The sequence below is a fragment of the Rhinopithecus bieti genome, unplaced genomic scaffold, assembly GCF_001698545.2.
Source record: "Rhinopithecus bieti isolate Rb0 unplaced genomic scaffold, ASM169854v2 scaffold_16660, whole genome shotgun sequence".
Lineage (NCBI taxonomy): Eukaryota > Metazoa > Chordata > Mammalia > Primates > Cercopithecidae > Rhinopithecus > Rhinopithecus bieti.
In genome coordinates this window covers 141,193-153,264 of record NW_016808609.1, presented here as the reverse complement: position 1 = coordinate 153,264, position 12,072 = coordinate 141,193, and the positions used below count along the sequence as shown (strand labels likewise).

Genomic DNA, 12,072 nt, shown 5'->3' with positions numbered 1-12,072 from the left:
AGTCTCGCTCTGTCGCCCGGGCTGGAGTGCAGTGGCCGGATCTCAGCTCACTGCAAGCTCCGTCTCCCGGGTTCACGCCATTCTCCTGCCTCAGCCTCCTGAGTAGCTGGGACTACAGGCGCCCGCCACCTCGCCCAGCTAGTTTTTTGTATTTTTTAGCAGAGACGGGGTTTCACCGTGTTAGCCAGGATGGTCTCAATCTCCTGACCTCGTGATCCGCCTGTTTCGGCCTCCCAAAGTGCTGGGATTACAGGCTTGAGCCACCGCGCCCGGCCTATCTGATTTCTTCAAGGGTGACCCAAGGAGTGCTGGAAGATGTTAAGCAGCTACAAATTTTCCTTGCAAACAAAAGTTTATACTGTGTCTCTATACTTAGGAAGGAGATCTAGAAACTGCAAGACACCAGTGAGGCTACATTGCCCGGGGAATCTGTTTTAAACAGCCTACGGCAAATACTATTTAAAAAATTGTGTTCACAGAGTGAATTGAACTTTTTTTTCTTTTTACTTTTTTAAACTTTATTTTTGAGATGAGGTCTTGCTCTGTTGCTCAGGCTGGAATGCAGTGGCACAGTCACTGCTCACTGCATCCTTGACCTCCTGGGCTCAAGTGATCCTCCTCAGCCTCCTGAGTAGCTGGGACTACAGGTGCACACCACTACACCCAGTTCATTTTTTATTTTTATTTTTTTGTAGAGAGAGGGTCTCTACTATGTTTCTCAATTTGGTCTTGAATTCCTGGGCTCAAGCAATTCTCCTGCCTTGGCCTCCCAGATTGCTGGGATTACAGGCATGCACCACCATGCCCATACCTGGAGTTGAACTCTTATGGGTCTCTGGGTGTCTTGTGAAGGAAGCATGAGTGTTATTTAAAGGGCCCGTTAAGGCTTCTCTTTTCCTCAGGATGTTTGTAGCCAATGCACTGGACAGCTGCTGCTCTCCCTGCCCCCTGCCTTCCCTCCATACTCTATCACTAAACAGAGATTTGTTTGGCTTCTCTGCAGGAATGATCCTTTTGACCTCCCCTTTACTTCTCCTGTGAGCCTCCAGATTAGTACAGCTGTGACATTAGGTGGCCTTTATTTTTTCTTCCTTCTTACCCCACTAGTATCTTGAGGAAGATGCATAATATGAGTAAACTGACAGAAGTCCTAGAGACCAAGCAGGATGCCCGGTCCCAGACTCAGCCACAGATCTGGTGCAACAACCACACCCGGTCTGCCCCACATCACTCCCTGAGCAGCACGTCTCCACAGCTTGACAAGCAGGAAGTGCGTCCTTCAGTGACTGTAGTCAGTGAGTACCCACATGGCTCCAGTTTTTCGGTGCTCACACATTATCTAGGCCAAGAGGTGGCATCTTTGCAGCCGGGCCCTGTAGATCCACCATGATGTACCTAGTCGGACATAGCTCTGGGACTCAGTGCTGAGCATAAGCCCCAAGGGTTTCAGATAGCTTTTCTCCATTCCCGGTCTCACAAGTCATCAGTCACTAGATCCTCTCTGGCACATACATGGTGTTGGACTTGGGGGGCATGAGTTGGGAAGGGGAGAAAGGGGGCAAATAGTTCCTCTTCACTGCACACAATTATGTCATCTTTCAAACTAGCGACATGAGTGTTGCTAACATTGTGCACCTGATCCTGGAATCCTTGGGGTAAACAGTCACAGTTCCTATTTTTTTGTTTACCACTAAAATCACCCTTATCATTTGTGAATTTACAGACCCCATCCATCATCCTAATAAGTTTGCTATAACACCCTCTAAACCATCAGTAAATGGGGACATGCTGCGAGGTTCAGGCTGAGTATATCATCAACCAGCCTAGCATGTCCCTCCTGAGAATTTCCCTGAAAGGGTCCTTGGGGTAGCCTTGGTAGAGATGGGAAGAGGAGATTAAGTTTTTTTCTCCTGCTCAGTTTTCCCTTTAATTTTCCTCCTGAGAAAAGTGTTTGAAGTTTTAGGCCAGTATGAATCAAATCCTAATGTGGACAATACCAGGAAATTATTTTTAGTCCCTGGCTGTAGCTGATGTTTTTTCTAAAGTGGCTATTTTAGGTAATGAATGAGCCATAATGGTTTTTGTTGTTGTTGTTTTTGAGACAGAGTTTTGCTGTTGTCACCCAGGCTAGAGTGCAGTGGCGCGATCTCAGCTCACTGCAACCTCTGCCTCCTGCGTTCAACTGGTTCTCCGGCCTCAGCCTTCCAAGTAGCTGGGATTACAGGTGCTTGATACCACACCCAGTTAATTTTTATATTTTTAGTAGAGACGGGGTTTGACCATGTTGGCCAGGCTGGTCTCGAACTCCTGACCTCAGGTGATCCAACTGCCTCAGGCTCCCAAAGTGCTGGGCTTACAGGCATGAGCCACCATGCCCAGGCTGTAATGGGTTTTGATCTGGTACTATTCCCGTTTCTCATTTCACAATGAGGAGCAAAGCAGCAAAATATTTCCTCTAAGATTATAGCAGCCAAAGAAAGACAGGAACTTCTCATTGATTGAGCACCTATTATGCTCACAATATTGACCACTATACATATATTGCCTCATTTAATTGACACAGTGATCCCCTCAAGTAGGTAGTGGTGTTCTGCTTTTATAGTGGAGGACACCGAGACTCAGCAAAGTTAAGGAACTTACTGAAGACAAAGCAGCTTGGGGTAACATACACTTTGAGTCTACCTGACTCGAAGCTCAGGTTCTGAGTATTTCACTCTGCAGCCTGAGAAGTCAAGGGCTGCATACAGAGGTGCTCACTCCTCAGCACCTCTTTTGCTAGGCTTCTGGAGCCAGTATTTTTCTCATTTCACTTTTTCTGCTCTGTGTACCCAGCACAGAGTTCTGGCCTCTGAAGATGGGACAAGACTTTATACATATTACACTTCTATCTAAGAATTTGTAAATAGATGAGCCCCCCCGATGTGTACATCACCTATTCCAAGGGGCCAATGGGACCTTTACGTGCATCCTTGATTCAGTTGCCCAGAGGCACTTGTTTCAACCTCAGTACTGCCCCGAGAGATGGCAGAAGGGCAAGCCCACGTTTCCCTCACCTGCAGTCCCTGCCACCACCTGGAGTGAGGTGTGGCCTCTGGAGTGATGCATCTGGAGAGCACTAGCCTTACTTTTTGCTGCAAATATCTTCCCTGAGGGAGATTGAAGCCCTTCTCTTTCCCATTGGAAGTCACTTTTCTTTCAGAGGGGCAATTGTTTATCACCACTTCCTCTTTGCTTTTTGAACCAGAATTTCTAGAACAGTCAACCTGTGGTGCACTGACATGACAACCACACTGTGAGGCTAAATTTCCCTCACAAAAGTCTAGTCTCTGTTGCTTTCCATCTGCAGTGTAGGGCATGTTCCCCGTGTGGTATGGCCAGGGAATGTTAAAACACTGATCACTGTTACTGATAAAACTTAGAACTTCCTATGGCCATGGTTGAGAGTAAACTGATTTTCTGAGATAAAGGAGGTTTGAAAGGGGATGGGAATCACATTTTGATTGAGTTCCTACTTTAAGTCAGGCATTGTATTAAAGACTTAACATAGTTGTCCTTACTCTTTATTTCACAGTGATTCTAGTTAGTATCTGATATTTTATCAACTGGAGAAGGAGAGACCTACTGGATACTGATTTAAATATACAGTTCCTAAAAGAACATGATGTTTTGAGGGCAAACAGAAACCTCACTCTCACCTGCTCAGAGGAGAAACTTGTCTATTCTTTAGCCCTTGATAATAATCCTTGAAAGGGGAAAGACTCAAACTTTTCTCTGAATTATGGCCCTGCCACCCCAGCTGGGTTTTTTCTCTCAAAGGGAGACAGTAATGAAGGGCCCAGAGGATCTGGCCATGTTGTCATGGCATCATTGAGCTGTAAGATGCCATGTGTTTTCTGATTCTACAATCCCCTATGCAACAGAACACTAGCTGTTCTTTGGATAGGAGCCAGACAATGTGAGCTCTACATAAGAATTATTTTTGCAGTGTCAAAAGCCATTCTAGGTAGAATCCAAATCACCACTTGCCTTAGACAGACACCCGCTCAGCTTCACTGCAGGTCCAGAGTCAGCCGAGGCCAGAACGAGAACCACCAGGAGTGGAAGCAACACTGTCTAGGTTCTCTGCACATTGTCCAGAAGTGGAGGCCGTTTTCCCCTTCTCCTCCAATAGCCTCAATGTAAAACAATCCCAGGAAGGAGTAGCTGGTGTGTTTCTGGCAAGGGCATAGAATGTTGAATAAATAGTCACCTGTTTACAGACCAACAAAATGCTTCATCCTTCACTGTCTGAACTCCTAGAACTGGGTGTGAGTCCTGCTATTAGAAGAAACATTTCTGAAGTCCTCCCCAGGATCATTCCAGCATTGGGAATCATAAAGGGAGCTAGGAGAGGGGCCCTACATTTTTCCTGTGTGTGCATTGTGATGCTCAGATATCACATCTAACCACTACTGCTTATGTCATAGGCTGAGAAATACCAGTGACTTTAGAGTGAAATGGGGAGTCCTTGGAAAATCAATCTGATGACATCTGCCTTAGCCTTCATTCCATGGATTGCTTTATTAGTTTCTGAGGGCTTCCAACACAAAGAAACACAAACTGGGTATCTTAAAACAAATGTATTCTTTCACAGTTCTGGAGGTGAAAACATCTGAAATCAGGAAGTCAGCAGGGCCATGCTCCCTCTGAAGGCTCCAGGGAAGGATCCTTCCTTGCCTCTTCCTAGCTTCTGGTGGTTTCTGGGGGTGTTCCCCTGGCTTATAGACACATCACCCCAATCTCTGCCTCTGTTGTTACATGGTCTTCTTCTCTATGTGTCTCTTTATCTCTGTGTCTCCTCTCCTCTCATAAGGACATCAGTCATGTTAGATTTAAGACATACCCCCAATTCAGTATCATCTCATCTTAGCTTATGACATCTGCAAAAACCCCATTTACAAATAAGATCACATTTTGAAGTTCCAAGTGAACTGAATGAATTCATTCACTGAATGAATTTTTGGAGGACGCTATTCAACTCACTATAATTACCTTTAAAACACTCATTTATGACTTCCCTGTTGGTTTCTCACTCACATTCCTTTCTGGACAGATGCCAGTGCTGCCACTTCTGCTGATTCAGCTGCTTTGCCCAGCAACCAAGGAGCCAGGTCTGCTCAGCCCTTCCATCCTTCGAGCGGCACTGGCCAGCTGAGCAGGACACTAGAACACGGTAGCAGTGGCCCATGGGAAGAGATGAGGCCTCAAAAAATGAATGCATCTGGAGACCTAGCCTCCTTCTCCTGTTTGTACCAGCCCAACTCCGAAACCTCTGGTAAAATACAAACGTGCACTTGGTGAAATCAAGCCTATTGATAGGAATGACACATTTCTTTCCTGGCCAGAGGATTTTTTTGATTCCTCTGTTAGAACTTGGCTCATAAAAAATGATGGGACAATATGTGGATAAGCCAGACAGTGAGAACCAGCTCAGTGCTGGTTCTTTGTAAGTGCCTTCTCCTAGTCATCCGACCTAGGAACTCACTTTGGGCAGGAGAGTAGGAGAAGTCAGGGACATTCTGAGGTGCTCTACAAGGAGGATAAGTTACCTCACATTGAAATGCTGGCTTCTCTCTGTATTACAACCTTCTTAAGCCTGCATTAAGACTGCCCTGGAATGCTAAGCTCAGATTCCATGGGGAAGGCCTTCCTTAGGTCAAGAGCTACTGTAGGATGGAAAACTATTTCTAGAGTCACCCACCCCTACACACTCTTTCCACTCTTTCACACACACCATGCATACAACCACGAGCCAATCCTGCCCCCATAAACATTGCTTTTGGATTTGGAGCCAAGCATCCTGGCACCCAGCAGCTAGGAGTGCAGCTATTTAGAGGAATGGCTTGAAGTAGCTCCATTTCTGTGTCCCGGGTAATATAACAATAAGACATTTTAAATTTTCAGAGAAAAACCTGACCCTACGCAAAATCTCCCAGTGGGTGAAGCCTATTCTCAGCCTCCTCCCTCTGTGCATCTTTTTCCTTCCTTGGAGAATGTTCCCTTCTCTCCTCTTCCCCCTTCCGATCCTGACACCTCCCCAGGCTCTTTCATGTTCCTTTTTGCCAAAACTGGTTAAAGGAGAACATTCACTATTACTCATTATTCACAGCCTGGTTTAATTTCATATGCACTTACCTTGGTCTTTCTCTCTGTGAGTGAGTGAATCTCAAAGGCTGTTAAGTTGGGATCATGATGGGGGAGAGGGATGAGATGGAGAGGGAGATTCTCTGGATTGTTATCCATGTCCAGGAGGTAGACAGCCTTTCCCATTACTAGGCCAGTTCTGCCTAGAGGCCTTTAGTAGTTTCTCACCCCGTGTCCATCTCCCTTAGATGTACATGGTGGTCTCTGTCTGGGAGGAGGCCTGTGGTGTTTCCTCACAGGGGCCACCTTGTGATTGAAAGCCCAGGAGCTTTAACTAAAGTTGCCTGGTGCTTCCTGAATGCCAAGGAGAGAGGAAGACGCTGACGGAAGGATAGAGATAGGTAGGGATCTTGCAGACCGATGCCAGGCAGGCCCCACAGCTGCCCAGGGATGATCAGGCTTCCCCACATCCTACCTCTCCTATGTCTTGGTGGTTTGCAGTAGCGGCCGACCTGCTGGAAAAGAATCTTGCTGAGATCCAGAAACTGCGGCAGCGCCTGGAGGAGTCCGTCAGCCTCAATGACCGCCTGAGGGAGAGGCTGGAGCATGTGTTCAGCAATGGTGACCAAGGAAAAGGTAGAAAGGCAGAAATTTTATGTTTCTGTCCACATCTAGGGAGTCTCAAAAGGGCATATAGCTTCTTGGGGCAGAGTTTTACAGGTGTAAAGCACATTGGCGTGCATGATTTCACTTGTTCCTTACAATCAGCCCAGATAGGGAAGCAGGAAGGGTACTATTCCTCCCAGCGAGTGGTTTGCCCCAAACAGGGCTAGGTCTTATTCTCAGGACTATCTGAAGTGATGTCATTCTTATATGTCCTTATACTGCCTGGTGCTATTATTGGGCTTGTGGCTCAACTGGCGACTGGTAGCACCAAGGTTTCCATGGTGCCCACTTCAGCAGAATGAGAGCAACATTCTACCTTTATGCCATTACTACATGCCTTGGATATCACCTGCCTCTTCTCTTGTGCTAACGACCCTTATTCCCACACTCTTCAGCCTGGATGCTCTCACTTGGAGACCAATTATTCCACACATCTTCTTCTCTCATATTAAGGCCAGAAGAATGATGACCTACAACATCATAACCAAAGCCAATTAGGGGGAAAGACCCTGGTCCATACCTGAAGCCCTTGCATGTGAGAGTGTGTGGCCTACTGTGGTGTGCCCAGCAAAAGCCATATTGCACTGAGCCTGAGCCATATTGCACTGTTATCCCATTGCATGAAGACACCAGGTTTTCTGATTGGCTGAGACTAAAATTTTAATGGGTGCAGGAAAGTACATCTTTGAAAGTATCAGTTACCTAAAGATGTGACTTGTCTGGGCTGTTTTTATTCCCTGTGAAGTATCTACCTCCATCTTCCATGGGTAGGACCTGTAGTCCACACTGTAGTTCTGCAACAGAAAAAGGGCTCAGGGAAGCAAACTGGAGTTTTCAGGCTTCCAGAAGGAAAAAAATCAAAGATGAAGTTATTTCCATATTTATTCTTTTCTGCAGCAATGCCCAGTTGTAGAAGCAAAGATAAGTAGGCAGCACAAAAATTGACCAGATCCACACAGCCTAAAACTATCATAGCTTATTCCCAATCTAGATAAGGCTGCTTCTTACAAGATCCCACCTACATGTTCACAGACTCCTGGCTCCAGGAGTAAATAGTTCTGGAAAATCTACATGTCATGTTTAAATTCCTTTCCCAATCTTTGCAGATAATCAGAGAGTCACTAGCTGTCAGCTAGAAAGCAGCTTGGTGTCTCTCTTCCTGTCTTTCCCACTTTCACCTGGGTATGGAATAGGAGAGAAGAAATATAAGTTTTTGTTTGGTACAATCAGTGAATTCCCTAATCCTTCCAGACTTCATTGCAGTCCTGTCTCTCCCTCCCTAGGTACTGCACAGTCCACTGTAGCCCCTGGTTCATATACTCAGAGTCACTCTTCCAGCTATGGCAAGGACATCCTGTGACATGATGCCTAGAGGGTCTAGAAGAATGTTCTCCAGAACTTTTCCAGCCCTGTCCAACAGAATTCTTGGGTGGGAACTTGGAGGCATTGGATATTATCTTTAAATGAAGAGATCAAATTAATAAATTATTTTTTAAAGTAGTGTTTATATTTTATTTATTGAACACCTATAAGGAGTAAAATTTGTGTAAAAAAGAATAAAACCAGAATGGTCTGAAATTCGTGGAAAAGGTTAAAGGAGAAATGAGTTTTCTTTATTAGCTATCTCTGTTTCAGAAGACTAGAACAGGAATTTCACTGCTGTGGGAAGGTAAGAAATATTAATAGATCGTGAGGATGTAGAATTCCTTGACTTCCATTACATGCTTAGAAAGAACAGAAAAACTGTCACATGTGAAAGCATTGCAGGATAAACTCTGAATGTTTTAAAATGAGGACAACTTACCATACCAGGTGAGCTTCATTCAAGAGAATGACAGAACCTGCTTCTCAATGTGAGTAAACATTGAGAAATTGTGAAGAGCACAGTTGCCTTATGCTTAGAATATAGCCATTCTGACTACTGTGAGATGATATCTCACTGTAGTTTTAATTTGCATTTCTCTGATAATTAGTGATGTTGTGCATTTTTTCATATGTTTGTTGACTGCTTGTATGTCTTTTTTTGATAAGTGTCTACCCATGTCCTTTGCCCATTTTTAAAATAGGGTTATTTGGTTTTCTCTTGTTGATTTAAGTTCCTTATAGAGTCTGGATATTAGTCCTTTGTCAGATGCGTAGTTTTCAAATATTTTCTCCCATTCTGTAGGTTGACTGTTTACTCTGTTGATTATTTCTTTTGCAGTGCAGAAGCTTTTTACATTTAAGTCCCATTTGTCAATTTTCATTTTTGTTGCATTTGCTTTTGAGGTCTTAGTCATAGGCCAATGTCGAGAAGAGATTTTCCTAGGTTTTCCTCTAGCATTTTTATAGTTTGACATCCTATATTTAAGCCTGTAAACCATCTCAAATTAATTTTTGTATATGGTGGGAGGTGGGGGTCCAGTTTTATTCTTGTGCATTTGGCTAGCCAGTTTTCCCAGCACCATTTTTTGAATAGGGTATCATTTTCCCCATTGTTTATTTTTGTCAACTTAGTTAAAGATCAGTTGGCTGTAGGTGTGTGACTTTATTTCTGGGTTCTCTATTCTTATCCACTGATTCATGTGTCTATGTTTGTACCAGTACCATGCTGTTTTTGTTGCTATAGCCTTGTAGTATAGTTTGAAGTTAGGTAATGTGATGTCTCTGGATTTGTTCTTTTTGCTTTGGATTCCTTAACCATTCGGGCTCTTTTTTGGTTCCATGGGGATTTTTTTTTTTTTTTTTTTTTTTTTGAGACATGGTCTCACTCTGTCACCCAGGCTAGAGTGTAGTGGCATAAGCTCAGTTCACTGCAACCTCTGCCTCTGGGTTCAAGTGATTCTCCCATCTCAGTCTCTTGAAGTAGCTGGGACTATAGATGTGTGCCACCACGCCTGCTAATTTTTGTGTGTTTTGGTAGAGACGAGGTTTCACCATATTGGCCAGGCTGCCCTCGAACTCCTGACCTCAAGGGATCCTCCTGCCTCAGCCTCCCAAAGTGCTGGGATTACAGGTGTGAACCACCATGTCCAGCTCCATAAGAATTTTATAATGTTTTTTCTAATTCTGTAAAAAATGACATTGGTAACTTGATAGGAATTGCGTTGAATCTTTAGATTGCTTTGCCCAGAATGCTCATTTTAACAATATTGATTCTTTCAGTCCACAAGCATGGAATGTTTTCCCATTTGTTTGTGTTGTCTATTATTTCTTTCATCAGTGTTTTGTAGTTCTCCCAGTACAGATCTTTGACCTCCTTGGTTAAATATATTCCTAGGTGTTTTGTTTATTTTTTCTGTGTGTGTGTGTGTGGCTATTGTAAATGGGATTAAGTTCTTGATTTGGCTCTCAGCTCGAGCATTTTTAGTGTATAGAAATGCTACTGATTTTTGTATGCTGATGCTGTAACCTGAAATTTTACTGAACTTGTTTATCAAGTCTAGGAGTATTTTGGAGGAATCTTTAATGGTTTCTAGATACAGGATCATGTCTTTGGTGAACAGAGATAATTTGACTTCCCCTTTTCCTATTTGGATGGCTTTTATTTCTCCTGACTGATTGCTGTGGCCAGGATTTCCAGTACTGTGTTGAATAGGAGTGGTGAGAGTGGACATCCTTGTCTTGTTCCAGTTGTTAGGGGAAATGCTTCCAACTTTTGCCTATTCAGTATGATGTTGGCTATGGGTTTGTCATAGATGGCTCTTATTATTTTGAGTTATGTTCCTTTGATGCCTGGTTTGTTGAAGGTGTGTATCATGCAAGGGATGTAAGATTTTATTGAATGCTTTTTATGCATCTATTGGGATAATCATATGTTTTTTTTTTTTAATTCTGTTTATGCAGTGAATAGCATATATTTTTTGCATCTGTTGAACCATCTTTGCATCCTAGGCATAAAGCCCACTTGATCATGATGAATTATCTTTTTGATGTGTTGCTGGATTCAGTTTGCTAGTATTTTGTTGAGAATTTTTGCATCTATGTTCATCAGAGATATTGGCCTGTAGTTTTCTTTTTTTATTGTGTCCCTGCCAGATTTTTGTATCAGGATGATAGTGGTTTCATAGAATGAGTTAGGAATCCCTCATCCTCAATTTTTTGGAATAGTTTTAGTAAGATTGGTACCAGCTCTTCTTTGCATGTCTGGTAGAATTCAGTTGTAAAATTCTGTCTGGTCCAGGGCTCTTTCAGATTAGTAGAACTTTTATTACTGATTCAATTACATAACTCATTATTGGTCTGTTCAGGATTTCAGTTTCTTCCTGGTTCAATCTTAAGAAGTTGTGCGCTTCCAGGAATTTAACTATTTCCTCTAGGTTTTGTAGTTTGTGTATGTAGAGATTCTCATAGTAGTCGCTGAGGATCTTTTGTGTTTCTGTGGTATGAGTTGTAATGTCACCTTTGTAATTTCTGATTGCTCTTATTTGGATCTTTTTTTTCTGGTTAATCTAGCTAGTGGTCTATCAATCATTCAAATAACCAACTTTTCATTTCATGATCCTTTGTGGTTTTTTTTTTTTTTTTTTTTGGTCTCTGTTTCATTTTGTTCTGCTCTGATCTTAGTTATTTCTTTCCTTCTCCTAGCTTTGGGTTTTGTTTCTTCTTCTTTTTCTAGTTCTGTAGGTGTGATATTATGTTGTTAATTTGAGATCTTTCTAGCTTTTCAAGGTAGGTATTGAATGCTATAAACTTTCCTCTTAACACTGCTTTTGCTGTATTCCAGAGTTTTTGACACATTGTGTCTCTACTTTCATTTGTTTCCATTTTTTTTATTTCTGCCTTAATTTTGTTTGCCCAAAAATGATTCTGTTGTTTAGTTTCCATGTATTTGTGTGGTTTTGAGAGTTCCTCTTGGCATTGATTTCTGCTTTTATTTACTGTTGTCTGAGAAGATACTTGATATAATTTCATTTAAAAAATTTATTGAGACTTGCTTTATGACTATGTGGTCAATCTTAGAGAATGTTCTGTGCACAGAAGAGAATAATGTATATTCTGTGGTTGTTGGATAGAGTATTCTATAGACATCTATTAGGTTCATTTGGTCAAGAGTCCAATTTAAGTCCAAAGTTTCTTTATTAGGTGATCTGTCTAGTGCTGTCAGTGGGATGTTGAAGTCCTCCACTATTATAGTATGGCTATTTCTTTGCTTAGGTCTAGTAGTATTTGTTTTATAAATTTGGGTGCTTCAGTGTTAGGTGCATATATATTTAGGATAGTTAAATCTTCTTGTTGAATTGAATACTTTCTGATTACATAATGCCCTTCTTTGTCCTTTTTTTTTTTTTTAACTGTTGTTGG

At 42.6% G+C, this 12,072-nt stretch overlaps 1 protein-coding gene across 4 annotated transcripts in view; it reads left to right on the top strand.

The window, feature by feature from the left end:
* Positions 1-8,286, top strand: part of LOC108538694 (myomegalin) — a 27,043-nt gene extending 18,757 nt beyond the window's left edge. For all 4 annotated transcript variants that reach the window (XM_017886933.1, XM_017886935.1, XM_017886937.1 and 1 more), the window contains 4 exons: positions 1,108-1,295; positions 5,093-5,314; positions 6,625-6,759; positions 8,073-8,286. In XM_017886933.1, coding sequence (XP_017742422.1) covers positions 1,108-1,295; positions 5,093-5,314; positions 6,625-6,759; positions 8,073-8,149 — 622 coding nt within the window. In that variant the 3' untranslated portion in view covers positions 8,150-8,286. The remainder of the gene's footprint in view (positions 1-1,107; positions 1,296-5,092; positions 5,315-6,624; positions 6,760-8,072) is intronic.
* Positions 8,287-12,072: the final 3,786 nt, after the last annotated feature.